This window comes from Carcharhinus amblyrhynchos, chromosome 2, assembly GCF_965287045.1.
Source record: "Carcharhinus amblyrhynchos chromosome 2, sCarAmb.v2.hapA, whole genome shotgun sequence".
NCBI classification, from domain to species: domain Eukaryota; kingdom Metazoa; phylum Chordata; class Chondrichthyes; order Carcharhiniformes; family Carcharhinidae; genus Carcharhinus; species Carcharhinus amblyrhynchos.
Window position 1 is genome coordinate 111867267 of NC_137325.1, and position 20578 is coordinate 111887844.

The 20578-nt window shown below is 42.5% G+C and overlaps 1 protein-coding gene across 2 annotated transcripts in view; it reads left to right on the forward strand.

The window, feature by feature from the left end:
• Positions 1-20578, forward strand: part of spag6 (sperm associated antigen 6) — a 135501-nt gene that overhangs the window by 85902 nt on the left and 29021 nt on the right. For both annotated transcript variants that reach the window (XM_080211160.1, XM_080211150.1), the window contains exons 5-7: positions 5973-6178; positions 6537-6710; positions 19089-19241. In XM_080211160.1, the coding sequence (XP_080067286.1) occupies positions 5973-6178; positions 6537-6710; positions 19089-19241 (533 nt within the window). The remainder of the gene's footprint in view (positions 1-5972; positions 6179-6536; positions 6711-19088; positions 19242-20578) is intronic.

Below are 20578 nucleotides of genomic sequence, written 5' to 3' on the forward strand. Positions count from 1 at the left end.
ACTAGACCGGGTAGATTCAGGAAGGAAGCTCTTGATGGTGGAGTAGTCCAGAACGAGGGTTCACCGTCTAAGAATACAGGTAAACAATTTAGGACAGAGAAGAGAAGAAATTTCTTCACCCAGAGAATGGCGAGCCTGTGGAACCACAGAGAGCAGTTGAGGCCAAAACATTGTTTTTAAGGAGCTAGATATAGCTCTTGGGATTAAAGGGACCAAAGGATATGGGAGAAAGTGGGAACAGGTTATTGAGTTTGATGATCTGCCATGATCAAAATGAATGGCGAAATAGGCCCAAAGGGCCAAATGGCCTATTCCTGCTTATATTTTCCATGTTTCCATGTAACAAAGCCACTGGCTGTTAAAGTCTGCACTTGCAGAGCAAGAATTTCATCTCCTTCCCCATGGACAACTGACAGTAGAAATATGATTGTGAACTTCAATTTTAAAAAATTCCTATGATCTGAGACAATATAGTTTGCATTGATTTGGTGGTCATTTATGTTCTCTAACTTTAACACTTCTACTATATCAATAGGAAAGGATTCTGTGCTCAATGTGAAGCATATTTTCAACCAAAAGCACACTATTATGCAAATGAATGCCTGATTTCTTGTGAGCTGGAATGATGTTCTCATTTTGAGGAACTTCTTCTTGTCCATTCTCTTTAAGCAGAAAGGCAAGCCGCTGGATGACTCCTGAGAGAATAAGGATTAAGGCTATTTTCAACAGTCATAGTGATGATTCCAGTTCCAGCTGAGCACCACTATAAATAAGGCCTATACTAGAATCATCACCAAGCATACTATTCATGTGCTGAACAACAACAACATTTAAATATAGCACCTTTGGTGAAAGAAGTCCCAAGGCATTTCGCAGAGGTATAATCAAATAAAAATTGACACCAAGCCAAAGATTCAAATGATAGATAGAGGTAACCAAAATCTTTGTCAAGGAGATAGGTTTTTAACAAGGTTCTCGTTAGGAGATAAATCCTGATCTTGGGGCTTAAATAGCTAAAGACATGGCTACTAATGTTGGGGCAAAGATAGTGGAGTATAAACAAGGTGTCAGAGAAGCATAGAGTACTTGAAGTCTTACAGGGCTGGAGAGGTTACAGATGTTGGGAAGGGCAGGTGTGATAGAAGGATTTAAACACAAGGAGGAGAATTTTAAAATCGTGGTGTTGATAGACTAGGACCCATTCTAGATCAGCACCATGGAAGAATGGGACTTGTCGTGAATTAGGATACAAATAGCAGAGTTTTAGTTGAGTTCAAGTTTACGAAGGGTGGATAATGGAAGATGGTGAGGTGAGCACTGATATAGTTGAGCCTGGAGTTAATGAAAGCATAGGTGAGCTTTTCAACAGAACATGGCTTGAGGGAAGAATGGAGAAGGGTGACATTACAAAGGTGGAATAAGTGATTTTGCGAATAGAGGGGATATGGGGGTCATACATGTGCAATCTAATGTTGTTTTCAGATTTTGTCACCAAGGGCAGCTAGTTTAGAGAAATAGCAGAGATCCAAAGATTGATCATTGAGTGACCCCAGCAATAACTGCAGGCTGGAAATAAACCATTGCAGGGGACATTCAGAAGGCCCCCAATTTATAGTTCGCCTTCAATTTCAAGAACCAAGTGGTTGAATACTGTGTTCTGCACAACTTTACTTTGGTAAGAGGCCCTAGATTGGAGACTCAGAAATTGGTGACCCCAGTTCAAATTTGTAATAGCAGCAGTAGTAGTTATAGAAGGCAGGGAATGCTAGCTGCCAAGGTACTATAGTTACCATTCTTTCATGGAATGTGGACATCACTGGCCAGCCCAACATTTATTGCCTAAATTGCTCTTGAGAAGATGCTGGGGGACCCATCTTCCCAAACCACTGCAATCCCATTCTCTAGGTGACCAACATTTACTTTTGGGACAATCTTGAGCCTGTACTCTCCATGCCCAGTTGCGGGGGCTCAAGACCTGGCAAAACCCAGAATCTTACATGCTGACTGCAGAACCATTGTTCCAATCGTCATTCCATAATTTATATTCTGTACTCTAGTTATTGTTAGAAGCCTATAAACTATTCCCACCGGTGACACCTTTCCCTTGTTATTTCCCATCTCCACCCAAACTAATTCGACATCTTGATCTTCTAAGCCAAGATCATTTTTCACTGTTGTATTGAATTCATACTTTTTTAACAGAGCTACCCATGTACTTTTCTTCCAGTCCTTCAGAAATGTATCCAGTTCCCAGCCTCGGTTGCTTTGTAAACACATATCTGTATTGGCTATGATATCATTTGTTTCTAATGCTTATATTCCTCATCCTTCTATTCACATTCCTTCATGGCTTTGCCCCTATCTCTGTAACCTTTTGCAGTCTTACAACATTCTGGGAATTATGTAATTTTCAAGTCTGGCTGCTTGTGGATTCCCAATTTCCTTTGCTCTGTCATTTATGTGGGTGCCTGTGGTTTCCACTGCACAGATCCTCAGATCTAGAATTCCCTACCCATGCTTCTCATCCCTCTATTTCAGTTTATGGACAAAAATATTATCCATACTTTTTTCAAAATGATGGGTTTCAAGCTTTATGCTACAGCCCTCTGTTTTTTTTTATTTGATTTATTATTGTCACATATATTACTCTACAGTGAAAAATATTGTTTCTTGTGCAATAGACAGACAAAGCATACCGTACACACAGAAGGAAAGGAGGGAGTGCAGAATGTAGTGTTACAGTCATGGCTAGGATGTAAAGAAAAATCAACTTAATGGGCAGTAGCTTCATTCAAATGTCTGATGGCAGCCGGGAAGAAGTTATTCTTTGGTCAGTTGGTATGTGTCCTCAGATTTTTGTATCTTTCTCAGGTGGAAGAGAGAATGTCCCTGGTGCATGGAATCCTTGATTATGCTGGTTGCTTTTCTGAGGCAGCGGGAAATGTAGACAGTGTCAATGGATGGGAGGCAGGTTTGCGTGATGGACTGGGTTTTGTTCAGGATCCTTTGTAGTTTATTGTGGTCTTGGATAGAGCAGGAGCCATACCATGCTATGAGACAACCAGAAAGAATGCTCTCTATGGTGCATCTATAAAGGTTGGCGAGAGTCATAGCGGACATGCTGAATTTCCTTTGTCTCCTGAAAAAGTTGGTGGGCTTCCTTAACTATAATGATGGCATGGAGGGATCTTGAAGCTCTCCACCATTTCTACTTCCTTCCCATTGACATTGGCAGGAGCATGTTCTCCACAATGCTTCCTGAAGTCGATGACTATCTCATTCATTTTGTTGACACTGAGGGAGACATTATCATCATCGCACCAGTTCACCAGATTCTATATCTCTTTCCTGTACTCTGTCTTTTCATTGTTTGGAATCCAATCCACTACGGTGGTGTCATCAGCAAACTCGAAAATCAATTTGGAGGAGAATTTGGCTGCACAGTGTTAGGTGTATAAGGACTATAGTAAGGATTGAGGACACAGCCTTCTGGGGCACCAGTGGGTTAGGAGAGGAAAAGTCAGACAGAATTCCTACTTATAATTGCTAGAAAGAGTGAAAAATGGGTGTCGGTGGAAGTGTGCAGACCTCCCAGATTTTCGGATGCATCTTTGTGGATGTGATGTTACGGAGAGAGTGATGTCTTTTATTCTCAGTGGGGTAGAATGGACGGAAAGATTTTGAAACACTTGGATGACAGGCAGTGAGAATAGTTAGCTGTGGAAGCCAAGACTGTAGTCCCAAGAACCTGATGCAGTGCTGGAAGATGTTGAGGGACTTTACCTGGATGGTTAAGGTCATTGATTCCCGTATGAAATGGAAATATCTCAAACATGGGTTGCTGCTGAACTTCCTATCGAGGAATGATTCCCTAAACATCCTGAGTAGCAATATCCTCCTGCTGGGACCCTACTAAGCCCTTCCTCTCCACCCTCTTCTAGCAGCTTATGCTGCTTTCTGTGACCTCAGTTCTTTCTCTGAGTAATGCCAAGGTCAAGGTCTGCTGGGCCACGTGTGGAAGAAGTTGGTTTATGCAGAAGTCTTGAAGTAAGCAGAAAAAGAAATCACCACCTGCCCGACCACTCCCTGTTGACTATTGAAATTTTAAACAACTATAGATAGCACTTAAAAAAGTGTAGAATTGCAATAATAGCCAGAAAAAAAGCACACCAGCAACTAATCCGTAAGTAATAGATGATCTCTTTAAATAGCACCAGGGGACTTGATCAATTACTTCCTTAGGCAAGATACTGGTCCCTTTTCAATGCAGGTGGGCTTTTAACTTTTTTTGTGTCCAGTTTCCATTATCTTGGATAAAGCCCCTTGTGTTAGAAATGTCTTCACTTTGGCTATGTGATTGTGATTAATAACCTATAAAACTCCTGTAGCATTTAAGATAGTCGTGTGATATAGACCGATAACATTTCTCATTCCCACAGAGTAACATGATGCATCTCAAATCACTAAGCAGTGGACCAAATTGAAGGAAAAGAATAAAGGAAGGCAAGAATATTTTTAAATGAGACCTTGTCCTTGTGCTGCTGAAACCTTTTGGAAAGGACACTAACTAAACCAACGTAGTGTTTGCATTTCCTCGTTGTCAACTGATTCCCTCAAGGCAATTATTTATATTATTGTATTCAGACATCTGAAGGAATTCTTTTACATTTCCTTCAGCAAATCTGGCATAAGTATATTTCAATTTAAAGTGGAGATTGTGTCTTTATTTTGAATAATTTTTGCAGTTTTCTTTACCAAAAGCCTTTCAATTGAGATTCAAAGGGTTTTTTTATTAGTGTAGTTAATTGTTTTTCTGTTAACACTAAGGGGGGATAAAATATGATTGCAAAGCAGGTTTTAAATTGAATGAGTTATGGTGGTGTAAATCCTTCAAGTCTGTATTTTCAGGAATGTTGGAACATTTTTGTTTCTTTACTAAATCAGTTATTTTTTAGAAAGTAACATTAGGTGCCAAATCCTTTTAAAAAGCTGCTTTGACTATGTTGCTTGACACCACCTACTCCCACTGCCGCATACAGAATCATTCTAAAAATAGCCTTTGCCCTTTTGTGTGATCCGCATGTTAAATAAAGATGAAAAACTTGTCATCATGACGGCAGAGTGAAATAAAAATATAACATTTATTTTAGTAAACTCTCTTTTATAATACATTTACAACAATATAATTGTAATGCTACATAAAATAGTAGCAGCTGTTTATGTGGCCTTACATCTTCAATTGTAGCAATTGCTGGATATTTTAATATATATCAGCCTATTCATATCTAACATGTAGTAGGGTTATGGAGAAGGAACAATTCAAGTTGCAAGAGGAAGAAAGCAAGAGTACAGAAGTGTATTCTGTACATTTAAAGAGTGAAATGTGAAAACAAATGTTAGAAATATTGTCCACAAGAAACAATCATAAATGCAATGTGGGAGTAGTCCTGCTTGTTTGCTTATTGCCAGACTGACTAGGATAATAAAATTCTGGAGGGTATTTTGATTTTAAAAAACTGAAACACAATTTAATCCAGTTAGCAAAAAGGATTTCATTGAGTATTATGTTATCTTTCAAAAGCTTAAATACTACTAAATTACAGTGTGATTAATTTTGCCACTTCTGTTTGCTGTATTCCATGTGTAAAACATGTGCCTATTGAAGATTCAGAAAGGTCATAATTTAAACAGCTGAGGTCTGTTTGCCTCTTTTCTAACAGAATAACAAACCATTTCAACCCAATCTGCCTAAAACATGCCACATGTAAATGGGGCCTATCCTTTGACCTGTGTCCTTTTAGCTATGGATCAGTCCACATGCTCTATGAAGCTAAGCAGTCTGATTTGAAATGCAGATGCAGTAGAGGTGGGGATGTGCCCTTTTTATTCTAGCTGTATCTGTCAGGGTGAAAAATGGCTAGCTCAAGGGTCATCTATCCATACTCACTTAATTATTTTTCTTGGACCCACAGAATTGTCACAGGCAGTAGTAGATGCAGGAGCTGTTCCTCTTCTGGTTCTTTGTATCCAAGAGCCAGAAGTGCCATTGAAAAGGATTGCAGCCTCTGCGCTGAGTGATATTGCAAAACAATCCCCAGAGTTGGCTCAAACTGTGGTGGATGCAGGGTCCATTGCTCATCTGGCTCAAATGATCCTGAACCCTGATGCTAAGTTAAAGGTAAGTATTTGTACTGTACAGATTATATTATTATTCTTATTTGCAAGCAAATACACTAATCCAATGTTAGATACAACACAGATATGGAAGAAAATAAGTTTGATATTAATGTATTTTTTAGGAACTGAAGTAATTTAATCATAAATCTATTATGGGGTTCTACTTTGATTAATCAAATATGACATTATATATGAATACAAAATATAAAGTATATATAGCAGCTCATTAAAGCTGCAATTATTCAATTAAAAAAACTTAAAATAGCCTTATGGTTAATAATCCCTTTCATATTTAATTGATTTGGTTCAGCAGCTGTAACCACAAATTTGAACTCTTGTGTTTTTTCTGTCTTCTGCAGCGTCAAGTGTTTTCAGCTCTTGGTCAGATTGCAAAGCATTCCGTGGATCTGGCAGAAATGGTTGTAGAGGCAGAAATTTTCCCTGCTGTTCTAACATGTCTGAAGGACCCAGATGAATTTGTGAAAAAAAATGTTGCAACACTAATTCGAGAAATTGCCAAACACACTCCTGAGGTGAATGCTTTTTTTTAAAGGGTGCAGCAAAGTAGCTGAAAGATTGTCACAGGTGCTGCACAGATAGACCTAATGGTGTTTTGCACTATTTTAAATGTTTGCTACACTGAAACTTGAAAATTTGTCTTTATAAAGCAATTAATAATGGTTTAATTTACTTGTTTTTGAGGTGCACAATATGTTTAGAGCAGAAGCCTAAATTATGTAAGACACCTTTTCATATTTTACTAACTTTATTAATAGTTTATTGATCCAACTTCTGTGATAAGAATCTTGGACCTGATTTGGGGAGCAGAAACAGGAATTGTCTCATAATAAGAACAGGAAATGCTGGATAAACTCAACAGGTCCGGCAGCATCTGTGGAAAGAGAAACGGGGGCAGTTCTCCTAAAAAAAATTCTAAATGTCAAATTCAAGTGAAAAGTAAATCAGTGGGAGTTCAAAACAAAAATCTCCCACACTCTATGCACTCTGAGTGCACGAGCATAAATCCTGTTAAAAAGCTGGGGGCGCGCCTATCCCTGCAGAAGAGGCCAGCAGCATGGCGCTGAGTGGGCCACTGCAAGCACCGATCTGTCAGCATTGAGATTGGCGCATGCACAGTGGTCCCTGTCTGCCGGCCTCCTGATTGCTGGCCTGTTTGATTGGTGGCCAGCCCCGTGACCCTGGCAATGCCAGCTCTCTCATACCTCCATGGCCTGATCACTGGCTTCCCAAGCATGCACAGGCCCAGTCCTGACACCACCCTGCCCGTCCCCACCCCCAACCTGCAGCCCCGATCACAGGCCTCCCTCCCTTTGTTGTTCAGCCCAAAGTGCAGAGTTGCAGCAGGACCACCCACCCCCACTGATCGCCCCCTCTCCCCACCATAGGCCCCTCCCTATCATGCCCTGCTTCCATTGGGCCCAGCCCCCTTGGCTCTACTCCATGCCCAATGGGCAGTGCCAGGTGCCTCCTGAGCATTGTCACTTTGCGCCTTGGGCAGTACCAGGGGCCCCAGCTGATACTGCAATGGTGCGAATGCCCAGGGGCATCCCCCACCACACCAGACTCTCTGGGGGGCCCAATTTCCCCCTTTATTCCAGCGGGGTCAGGTTGATAGCTCCCTGTTAGTGGGAGCTATAGTTGACCCCGCTGGAATTAACCACTCCTGGTGGTGGGGGGAGGTTAGCAGGCCCAGAGACTGAAGTCGCCGGGCCTGCTAATCTTATTTAAATTACATCTAAATCATTGTTTGCATATCTAATGCAGCTCCATGCCTATTTCTGGCATGGAGCTGATGGCGCTGGAAATCCGGTGCTGGGAGATGGGCTCAGGGCACAGATCGTGCTAATCTGGCCCCGCTGAAATCTTCTGGCCCGTTGCACTAAGAATTCAGCACAGTGGGATGGGAGACTCACCCCCAGAGTTAATGTTTCAGATGTAATTGATCTTTTTAGGGCTGATAGATTGTCTTGATGCAACTGTACAAGGTACTGGTGAGACCATATCTGGAATACTGCAACAAGTTTTGGTCCTCTTATTTACTGAAAGACATTGGGTACGATCTTACCAGCTCACAGCACTTGTTGATCAGTGTGGCGAGCTGGGAACATAGGGTGAAAGGCCAAAATCCGATTCACATTCGGCTCTATAACATCGGAGTGGCTGGATCTCCATACCATTAGTGAGTCCTACATGGCTACTGCCACACTTCTCAATGTTTCCCATCATGCCAGTGAGACGGCATGCTGGCACGAATCCCTACTTGTCTCCAACAGCAGAGACAAGGCACCATGGCTACGCCAGAGGGATCAGAGGCCATTGAAGCCCCTGGGTGGTTGGGGGCATGGCTGGGCAGTGCCCACTTGGCACACTGGCAGTGCCAGTTCAGCACTAAGTGCAGGCGTGGATTCACTGGGACGACCCTGATGCCAGTGACCGTGTTGGTGTCGGGGGGGTGGAGGTGACAATACCACCAACGGGGTAGGGGTTTGTGAGGAGATCTCCTGGTCCACCAGCAGGTCAGGGCGCCCTGCGGAATGGCACCCGAGTGCTGTGAAGCCGGCTGCACTGGAGTGTGTATGTTTCACTTCCTCCCCTCCCGTACTGGAACAAAGCTTCCCACTGTTAAGGAAAGTGACAGAGTACCATATGATTGAAGTGCGGATCTTGCCGAAAAGACTGGCACACAGAAGTCCCATTTCCTCATTGTTATGATGCTTGGAATTTTTGGGGGAAAATTCTGCCCATTATTTCATTGGAGGTGGTTCAGAGAATCAAGAATTACAGGGAAAGGGCTGAAAAGTGAATAGGTGAAATGTTGGAACAGCCATGATCCTACTGAATGGTGAAGCAGGCTTGAGGGGCCAAATGGCCTACTCCTGTTCCTCTTTCTTATGGTCTTATGATTTGGAAGTGCTATTGGAGGAGCCTTAATGATTTGCTGTAGTGCATCTTGTTCATTGTATGTACTATGCACTGGTGGTGGAAAGAGTGAATGTTTAAGGTGGTGGATGTGCTGCTTTATCCTGTTGGAGCTGCACTCACCCAAGCAAGTAGAAAGTATTCCATTATACTCCTGACTTATGCCTTGCAGATGATTGACAAGCTCTGAGGAATCAGGAAGTGAGATACTCACTACAGAATTCCTAGCCTCCGACCTGGAGTTGTAACCACAGCATTTATTATTGGGTTGAACATATAAACATCGTGAATTAGGTGCATGATTAGGCCACTTGGCCCCTCAAGCTATCATGCCACTTAGTAAGATCATGGCTGATCTGTTTGCAATCTCAACTCTACATTTCCACCTACCTGCAGTAGCCTTTTACCCCTTGCTTATCAAGAATCTATTCAGCTCTGTCTTAAAAATATTCAAAGAGAGTTGCCTGCAACTGTGCAGTGCGTGCAGTTGCCAGCACTGCACCAACCAGAGGCCCAGTATTGCCTAGGAACCTAAGGCCAAAGGGTGGGAGGATGAGGGACTAGGAGCTCCCCCATCCCCTCATCCTGACCCCTGAGCCAACAAACCTCTTTTCAGACATCCTTGTGGTGACTGCTCTGCCTGCTAATTGTTGAGCACCAGTAGCAGTGGAATGAGGCCCTTACATTAATTGCCTACAAGAGCTTCAGTTAGCAGAAAGGGGGGAAAGCCTTCCATGAACCTTCCCATCTGAATTTAATAGGAAAAGAGGCAGGAAAGTGACAAGGTCTTCATCTGCTGCCACCTTCCTACCTGGTTAAATGCCTCCGCACCACCAAACTCCTCTTAGGGGAGGGCATTAAATTGTACCCTTTGTTTCTAAAGTAGATAAAAGCTGAACTGTTTAAATGCACATTCTGCCAAAGCTTTGTGGGGTGAAACACATTACTTAGACTCTAATATCAGTTGGAAGAGTCTAAGTAGTTTCACTATTTAGATGGCTGTAAAATAAATTACATTAATATCAGTTGGAAAATTTATTTTACAGCCGTCTATAGTTTGTTGTTAGAATTGAGGCAAACCTGCCGAAGAAATTCACTTGCCATAGTCAAATTCTGTCCAATTAGAATGGAACAGTGGTTAACACTGCTGCCTCACAGCACCAGGAACCAATTTTACCATTGCATCATGCCCGTTTTCAAGCACGAAAACTTGTTAAAGACAGGTGTGAGGTGATAAATGCGATTTGCATGAGGCATCTGCGCAGATGCCACTTACCAAGGCCCGAAAATGGCTGCAATCCGAACTGTGCCCGAAACGGGCGCAGCGGCAATTTAAATGCATTTGCACGCATTTCAGTTGAATTAACGGACTGCCGGCCCAACTTTACCTGCAATTCCCCCTTTACCATTGCATTCGCCTGTCCAGATTTGGCGCAAAACAGATATGCTCGGTAAAGGTCTGTTTTCGGTGCTTCACCTTCTGAAGAGGTAAGTCCAGAGCTTCTAATGGCTCTCTGACTCAGATCTGTGGTGGGAGAGGGAGGGAGATGGAGGGAAGCCAGGTTGCTCTCTGGTAGTGGGGGGGCCCAATCATTCTCTGGTGGGGGTGAGGGGGCAGGAGGTAGGTCCGATCATTCTCTGCTGGCGGGTGAGTAGAGGCCCGATGATTCACTGCTGAATGGGTGGCAGAGATGGTGGTGGTCGGGGGCGCCCAATCTGGTGGGGGAAAGAGGGGGACTGCTGCCTATCTGCAGGCGATCGGTGGAGTGGAACAGGGCATAGGATTGCAATCGGTTAGGGTAGCGGGGGCGGAAGTGGGTAGTTAAGTGGGACAGTTATGTTATGGGGGTGGGGCAATGTCTGTGGGGGCCATTGCTCCTGCTTTTTTGCTCCCAGGCTGCTTTATCCGCTTTTTGTGGCCTGGGAGCGAGGTATCGGGGGCGCGTTTTTTCAAATTGTGTTCTCACTGCGCATGCGCAGTTCAAAGCTCCGATCGGAGCTGCAGTGATTCAGGACTGATGAGCCCCGCCTACAGTGTGATTCAGACCCGCAATTTTTCTTCAGGCTAAGTGCGTAAGGGGGCACCTGAGAACAGTTTTCCAAGTCAGATCTGAATTGTGCCCAAATTCAGCTCTTAGAACTAAAATGGTAAAATCAGGCCCCCAGGTTTGATTCTTGGCTTGGGTCACTGTCTGTGCAGAGTCTGCACATTCTCCTTGTGTCTATGTGGGTTTCCTCTGTGTGCTCCAGTTGCCTTCCACAGTCTGAAAGATGTGCTGGTTAGGTGAATTGGCCATGCTAAATTCTCCCTCAGTGTACTCGAGCAGGTGCCGGAGTGTGGCAACTGGGGGATTTTCACAGTAACTTCATTGCACTGTTACTATAAGCCTACTTGTGACACTAATAAATAAACTTTATTTGTTATTATTTGTAAAGCTGGACAAAACAATACACTTTTAAATTGTGAGATTCTTACAATTCTGAATATTAAAATTATTGATAGTAATTTTCAGTGTTCAATTTTAATTAGATATATTAATAAGCCATTTTTTACCTTCCCAGAGATTGTCATTTACTACTTTAATTTCCCAGCTTTAGCTCAACAATGTATGTTAGAGGAATATAAATCACTCCATAATAGATCAGATCTGCCTTTATACGACTTGTTAGGTTTGGACAATGCTCGTGAACATTCGTGGTTTATGCACTGGTGGACTTGAATCACCTTGTGTTACAACTGAATAGCTTATCTCATTGTGTTCTTTCTTTAATAACAACAACTTTCCAGATTGTTGAGAAATATATAAAGCCTAGTGTATAATAACATAATTTTTTATCAAGATTACAACCATAAAGTAAGGAGATTTTTACAGAACAAGCTCAAAGTCACCATATGGTAGTTTATTACAATCTAGAGTTGTTTTTTTATGTCATTATTAAAGTTTTCACTCATACTTGAATACTGAAGCAGCATTTGACCTGTGACTTCATGAAGAATAATCACAACCTGCTGACCTCGCTTACTGGGAAATGATTACCATTAATATTTAATGAATTATATACATTGGGAATTTTCTTAGTTCCTACTCCGCTGCCATAATTTTGGCAAAAGTTCAAAGGAAACTATTTGTGTGTATAAGTGAGATTTTAACTAAATTATGATCACCGAGAGGAAGATGGTGCTGACAGGTGATCCATGGTTTTTTTTTAAGTTTTGCATAACACCGTACCTAAATATCTTCATTGAACTTATTTCCAGTGATTTGTAGTGTGGCAAAATCAGATTTCTTCTTCTAAATAGGAACAGATAATACTAGAAATATTCTGCACATAAAGCTGCATCTGTGGAGAGAAAAATAAAGTTTCAGGTTGATGGCTATTTGCCAATATGTTGATTTTGTGCCAAGCTTTTTATTATTGGTATCAGATAGGGAAAGGCAAGTTCAATTTTCTGAAATATACCACTAATCAAAATGAAAGACACCCATTGCAGCTGCAAATGACAACTCCAAAGGCAGAATTTTCCAATTAATGTACTAAGTGTTGTGGGGGATGTGAAAAGTGGCCAGTTTCCTACCAACTTTAAAGGTGGGATTTCACATCATTTCATCCATTGCAGAGGTCATTAAATATTCATCCACAGGAAACATGCTGGAATACAGGTGGGTAGCCTCCAATTGACCCACTACGTCATGACCTCACTGTGGCTGCAATATTTAAAGTGCAATAGCACACACCAGGACTGATGTATGACATAACCTTCCTGCTCTTAAGCTCTCTGCCTTGACTAATAAAGGCAAGTCTATTATATGCCTTCTTAACCACTTTTTCCTTCTGTCCTACTACCTTAAAGGACCAGCATATTGTGCACACCAAGGTCCCTCTGATTCTCGGTACTTCCCAGGGTCCTGCTATTCATTGTGTATTGCTTTGCCTTGTTTGTTCTGCCCAAGTGCATCACCTCACAATTGTCCAGATTGAATTTCATTTGCCACTGATCAGCCCCCCTATATCCTTCTGTAATCTAAGGCTTTTCATCCTCACTATTTACCATGCCACCAATTTTTGTACCATTTGCAAGCTTACTGATCAACCCTCAATTCAAGTCTAAATCATTTATATAAACAACAAACAATGATCCCTGTAGGACCCCACTGGACACAGTTTTCCAGTCAGACAATCACCTTCTTCTTCCTGCCACTCAGCCAATTCTGGATCCAATTTGCAAATTTTCTTGGATCCCATGGGCTCTTACCTTCGCTATAAGTCTTCCATGAAGGGACCTTAGCAAAAACCTTGTGAAGTCTTAGTTGATGACATCAAATACATTGCCCTCATCTATACACCCAGTTACCTCTTTAAAAAATTTGATTAAGTTGGTCAGACATGACCTCCCCTTAGCAAAACCATGCCCACTGTTGTTGATTAATCTCTGCCTCTCCAAATGCAGACTAATTCTGTTTCTCAGAATTTCTTCCAGAGGTTTCCCCTCCACTGGGGTTAGACTGATGGGCCTGTAGTTTCCTGGTTTATCCCTTTCTCCCTTTTTGAATAATGCTACCACATTGGCTATCCTCTAGTCCCCTGGCACCTCTCATGTGGCCAGGGAGGAATTGAAAATCATTGCCAGCACCCTTGTTACTTCCTCCCTGATCTCACTCAACAGCTTGGGATACATTTATTCTGGTCCTGGAATAGGCCTTCTGCCAGACCCCTCAGAACTTCCTCACTGTCTATGTTAATTTGTTTAATTGTATCACAGTCCTTCTCCTTGGTTTCTATACCCACATTGTCTCCCTCTCTTTCTCTCATTAATGAACACCAACACAAAGTATTCATTTAGAACCCTACCTACATACGCCTCACACAAATTACCACTGTGGTCCTTAACGGGCCTAGTTATTCTTTTAGCCTTAATGTACTTGACAAACAACTTTCCTTTATTCTACCTGCCAATATCCTTTCACATCCCATTTTTGCTCTCTTAATTTCGTTTTTACCGTTTTAAGCCCTCAAAGCCTGCCATAAGTATCCTTTTTTCTTTTTATCCAATGCTATAGATCCCACAATATCTAAAGTTCACTGGATTTGTTAGTCCTGCCTTTTTTAATTGGCCCTGTACTCTCCCCATATTCTTCTTGAATGTATCCCACTGTTGTCAGATTTACCTAAAAGCAATTACTTCCAGTCTACTCTGGTCCATACCTGATCTCATTAAAATCAGCCCTCCCCCCCGTTCAGACTGTGATTTCAGGCCCATCCTTGTCCTTTTCCATAACAATCTTAAACCTAATGGAGTTATCATCGCCATCTGCTAAATGTTGCCCCACTTCAATCACTTGCTCAGTTTTATTACCCAGAATTGGTGTTCATGTGAGCCCATGATGTCAGTACCGCTGAACTTCTTTCTCCTGGAATCTGGTGGCTGTGAGGGCATACCTGCCTCATCTGACCTGTGCTATGGTCTCTTTGCTTGCACTATCAGCTTCCTCGACTTCACCGCTCTTATCCCCTTCAATGTCCCCTTCATTGTAGGAGACCTGCAGCTCTTCCATTTCAGCATTTGGCAGCTTCCCCTGCCCTTTGCATCACCAGCTCGTGAAGTCTGCTGCAAGCCTTGATGATCTATGAGACTCTCTGGGAATATATTGCAGTGAGTCGCAAGATCTGTCCAGGCATCTGAATTGCACTTTTAAAATGCCTATGGTGTGCTTCATCGTTATTCTGTTAGTAGTATGAGCATCATTGTACTTTCTCACTGAGACGGTTTGAAGGCCTCCAGATGGGCGTTAACAGCCATGCCCTTTGCAGATAACTCTTATCCCTAGGAAACTAACCTGGCCGCTGTATTATCCCTCAAAGATGTCAGGAACCTGCAGTCTGCTAAAGATATAGGAATCATGGAGGCTTCCAGGAAACCTTGTGCAAACCTTCAGGATTTTCATGTTGTGGTTGCAAATGAGCTGCACATTTAGTGACTGGAAGCCTTTCCTATTGTATTGAAATCCTTGCTGCCAGGAAGATTGTAGAGTCACATGAGTGCAGTCAATTGCACCCTGCATTTGTGGGAAGCTGAAAATAGCTGTGAAACCCAGTGCGCTGGCGTGGTGGCTTGCTTAATCTCTCATGAAGTGCACGTAATTGTGGGTCATGGCAAAGAGAGCTGGATGCTGCTGGATACACTTATGCATGGAAGCATGAGAGATCTCACACGGTCCCAAGACTAGGCCTGGAAAGAGCCACTACAGCAGAAGTTCAGGGGGTGATGACTTTCACAGCCATTGGCTATTCTCCCAGTTCTCATGGCACCAAGTGGTGGACAATGTGGCATATGTGAGCCACTAGATCTCTGAATAAGTGGAGGCAATGGCGACACTGGGGGCGATTCTTCCAAAAGTGCTGAATTGGTGGAAAACTGTTCTAGGTCACAACTGTTTTTTCAATGCAGCTTCTCACTTGAATCTCTGCACTCTGTGCAAAGCAGAGGTCACAATCGTGAATCTCATTAAAAGCCCGGGGGGTGGAGCCTATTCATGCCACAGTCTGACAGTTTTGGAATTCTGCGCATGCACAGTGGTCTCAATCTGTCAATCTCCCCGTTTATTGGCCAGCTCAATCGATAGCCAGCCCGGGACTCCCGCAGTGCTGCCCCTCCAACCCCACCCCCCATGGCCCCCACAACAATTCCTGGGCCAGCCCTGATGCTTCCCGCTCTGGAGCTCCGTGATGAGCAGCTCACACCCCAGCAGACCACCACCCGCACCCCTCCAACCTATCCCGATGGCTGATGTCCCTCCAGCCAGACCAATCCCAATGAAGAGTACATGGGACCCCCAACCCCACCAATTGCCCCGAGGCCCTGCCACAACAAGCCCCACCCCTTGGTACTGCCCACTGCCTGATGGGCAGTGCCATGGTGCCCCCTAGGCATGGGCACGTTGCCCGTTGGGCAGTGCTAGGGGCACAGGTTGGCACTTCCAGGTGCCCATGTCCAAGGGGCACCACCCCTCCTTCACCCAACCTCTTGGGGGGACCCCGATTGCCCCACTTCACTCCAGCACTGTCTCCCACTAGTTTCCCGAACATAGGGAGATGCTGTAAACCCCCAGAATGAAGTACTCCTGGCAGGGTGGCAGATGCTATCAGGCCCAGCAAGTTCTGTGCTGGGCCCAATAATCATATTTAAAATATATGTAAAACATATTTAAATAACTTACCTCACTGCCCACCAGTTTTCTGCATGTTCACGGCAGCACCATTTTCTTCCGGTTGGGAGATGCGTGGGGGTTGTAAACACTGGGGGGAACATGCGAAATGGCCAACACGTGCATCTCCTGACCCGACCCACCAGAAAAGTTGCAGATCACAATGGGAGAATCCGGCCTACTGTCTCTTGCTCATCTGCAGGAAAGACATGTGTCCAGCACATCCTGGATCTTACAAGGCACCTACAAAAGACATTTCTGGGAGCCTCAACTTCATGATATGGATGGAGTCCTGTTACCTCTTGCTCCTGAGGGTGAATCTCCTGTCTTTGGTGCACGTGGTTCTGCCATCAGCATCTTCATCTCCTCTCCTGATTGCATGCAATGATGATGGTTGCAATCAATGCAGCATCCATCTCCTTGATTGTTTTCCCTCTGTTTTCCCACACAAGAGAGAAAGACATGAGTCATCACGAGGCTTTAAAGGCCCCGCGAGGTATCAAAGGCCCTGCTTCTCCCTATGACTACTAACAAGTCACTGGTGGACAAAGGGCTTGATAATAGTGAAGGAAAATAATCGCTCCTGATATCAGGACATGCGCAAGATGCACTTCACCTTTACCCTTCTCTCTACTGTTTAAATGGGGACACTAGACTCTTTGCCATTAAATATTTTGTCAAGATACGAGAACATGTGGTTGTGGTGGAGTGCAAGGGCAGGCAGAGGCTGTCACTTCTCCTGCTTGTACCTGTAAGCATAACGATTGTAACCAGCATGTGAAGCAAGTCAAATCACCCAGTTTCTCCAAACTCCCTTCTTGCTTCAGGGAATTTTGAGGCTGTGACCAAGGAATGAATACAAGGCCACTTTAGTGCCACTTTATTAATCTTGTGTGAGTGCCCTTCATTGGTACTTTTTCCTGATTTCCTGCATTGTGAATAAATTGTGCATTTCTCTTCATCTGAGAATACGTGGTCTCCAGTGCAATGTACCAATGGCCGCAGAACCCTCAGAGAACTCACTGGCTGAATTTGTCCTCATTTAAATTGTTTGCACTCATATTGCAAGTTGGTGGTGCTGAGGTCTCAGAGCCTGATCTGCTTGGCCTCTCCATGTATGAGCATGAAAATTCCCCCCAGAGTCCTGGTGGAACAGGAAGTTGCAGTTCTCCTGACTCAATGACTCAGTTCTTACACTCTTGACACCATTGTGAACACAAATGTGCCTATGACCCACATGGATCTTGACCCTCCCAGCAGTACCCCAGTCATGTGTGAACTCTGTCCATAGCCCCTTTTGCAGCCACAGCCCGAATGCAGAATGCCTACTGCCTGAGTCAGGGACTCAGCGTGCAGCCAACTTGAAGCCTCCCCCACCTTACACTGCTCACCCCTTCCCCACCCCAAGAGTGAAGTGTTGTGGGTAGCTGAGCCTGGCAAAGAATCCATGATGCAGGGAGTGCTTTGTAAGGCAGGTGAATTAACTTCAAGTCAGGAGGGAAGTGCAGCTCACCAAGTTTCTAGCATATATGTAGAATTGTGTTACTACTGAGTCAGCATGGGAGGAGGATCCAAGTTGTCCTGCCTGATTAAGTCCTTTCAAAAAAGTTACCTTTGTCTCCAAAAGACTGAATGTCACTGAGGATTTTGCAAATGAAGAAAAGAGGGGTGATGATGAAAGAAGTACTGATAAAGTTCTTTAATGAATAGTGGTGATATTTAAAAATATGCGAAATACATTCCTGATGTTGCATAGCAGGAAACACAACCTACCTTTGGAGTCAATTACTTTTAGGTGGGATTCTGACTTAGAGGCGTTCAGTCATAATCCCACAGATGGTAACTTCGCACCTTGGCTCCTAAACCAAGCACATATGCCAAATGTCTCGTACTGAGCAGGATTACTATTGCAACAACCCTTTTTTATTTTTCAACAATTTTTCTATTCTTGTGAAATTTTCCACTTCTTGCTGCCCATTGTGGGGAGGAGCGAAAAATCCCACCCCTTGTCTTGCTTTAAAATACATTTTTATAACCAGGTCTGTAAGACCCTCTGATTCTTTTTCCACTACTTTGCTGTCTAAAATAACAATCAACTCTATTCAACTGGCATATACCTCACTGACTCCCTCATTTATTCAGAAAAATTAAAACAAGTTGAAATTATGGGTTTTTTAACTGGAAAATAGTTGAGATTATATAAAGTTTGAATTATACAGAAGTTTAAATATTACCTTCCATTCACTGGAAAGCTATTTGACTGCCTAATTATATCAAGGTTGTCATAAGGTATATATTCCTGAAGTGACCTCAGATGTTCTCATAATCTATGAATAGTAGACAATGGTTTGAGACATACAGTACAAAATTGAAGCATTTAGCTTAATTGTAACAACATTTGTAATACATCTGTTTCAGAATCAAAAAAGTTGATAAAAGATAATAATTAATTGAACACCCTCCTAATTTTACTTGAGCCATTGGTGGTCTGGATTAGATTGTACTAGTGGATAATTTATTTAGCTGTGAGCAACATTTTTTCTGCTCAGATACTAGTAAGGAGGCACACATCTTACTACACAACGGAGAAAAATAACCGCACTTTTTTCTTTTAGAATATCAATAGACAAATGAAAAGTGTAATATTATTTTAATAAGAATGTATATACAGTAATAGATGAAACCGATCATTTTAATTTGAGATGATATTTTGCTATCTCACTGATAGAATCTAACTAACCGCCTTTTTTTCCCCCTCTTCTTTAGCTGTCTCAGCTTATTGTTAATACAGGAGGTGTGGCTGCTGTCATTGATTATATCGGTGAATCTAAAAGTAATGTCAGGCTGCCTGGTATTATGATGCTTGGTTATGTGGCTGCTCACTCGGAGAACCTGGCAATGGCAGTGATTGTCTCCAAGGTTAGAGCCTTGTTCATTATCTGTGTATTACCATTACAATGAGACCCTAGAAAAAGGACTATAAATTAATCTAGCTGCAAAGCATATTGGAGTGCAGTGGTATATTGATTTGTTGGTTAGTACTCCCTGAAGAATTGAGGTTGCAGATGTAAATTCTGCATTACTCATTATTTCATTTTTTTCTATTTCAGTAAGAAGGAGCTTTTTTTTCATTTTTAATGCAGAATGTGTCAATGTAAATCTTGATTATGACTTTTAATTTAAATACTTTAATTATGGTAATTTGCACTATGAATTAAAATTGATGCAGGCATCTTCAGGGCTTCTAGTTGGAGTGTTGTGACATGATACTCAATTATACCCCTCCAACTCTGCCACCCCTAGAATTATTGCCTCACCTACCTACAAATGCAGCTTCCATTTCCAGACCAAGGTGCAGCATTCATGTAAATGCTTGTTATACTATTAGAGAAATATTTTCATTGTGAGAAAGAGATTTTATCTCTCTCACTATCTCTCTCCCTTTCTTTCCTCATCCTATTTTAGTATCTTATCTGTATTCATCCAGTTCTTTTTGATAGCCCAGCCAAGATTATATGGGTGCAAACATGCTAGCACTTAATGAGATGACATTTTGATAAAGCAACCTGCAGTAACATCTTAACAAAATAATGTTTTAATTATTGATTTCATTCTAAGTGCTGCTTAGTGGGCTTGGCTAGGTGATGTCAGTGCTGAAAAATTAAGCTTCTTCCACCTTTGATACACTAGCCTAGAGTTTTTAACCAATGTTATTGTACTGCTGGCATTAATTCTATTCATACAAATGGGTTAGCACTAGCACTAAAATAATGCTAATCGATAAAAGTAGGCTCCAGAGTCAGCATTGAGCGTTACTAGGTAAAGAATGACTAAGTAGCTGGCACAACCTTTTACACTTCCTTTCAATGTATTTTAATCTTTGACCTCAGATGAACACGGCCTTTTGCATTAGTGTGAATCTTTCTCTATACTGTACCATACATTCTTAAGGCCTCTCTGAGTGAGACAGTTGTTTTGTGATGCAGATCAGCATCCACGAAAAAGTGTGATTTCACTTAGGATCTTTACAGCTGTCAGAGTGAGGACACATTCATCCCATCAATCAGAGTTGGTTTTGGACAAGGCTCCAGAAGTGAAAAGCCAGTTTGAAAATTCACCGTGCAAAGTAATTTTCTACTAGTAAAATAAATTTGGTTCAGCTATAATTATTTTCGTTATACGTGACACGCAGGCACTCTGTTAGTTATAAGGATCATTTTTTTTTCGGATTGGAGTCCTTCACAACATTGTTAATG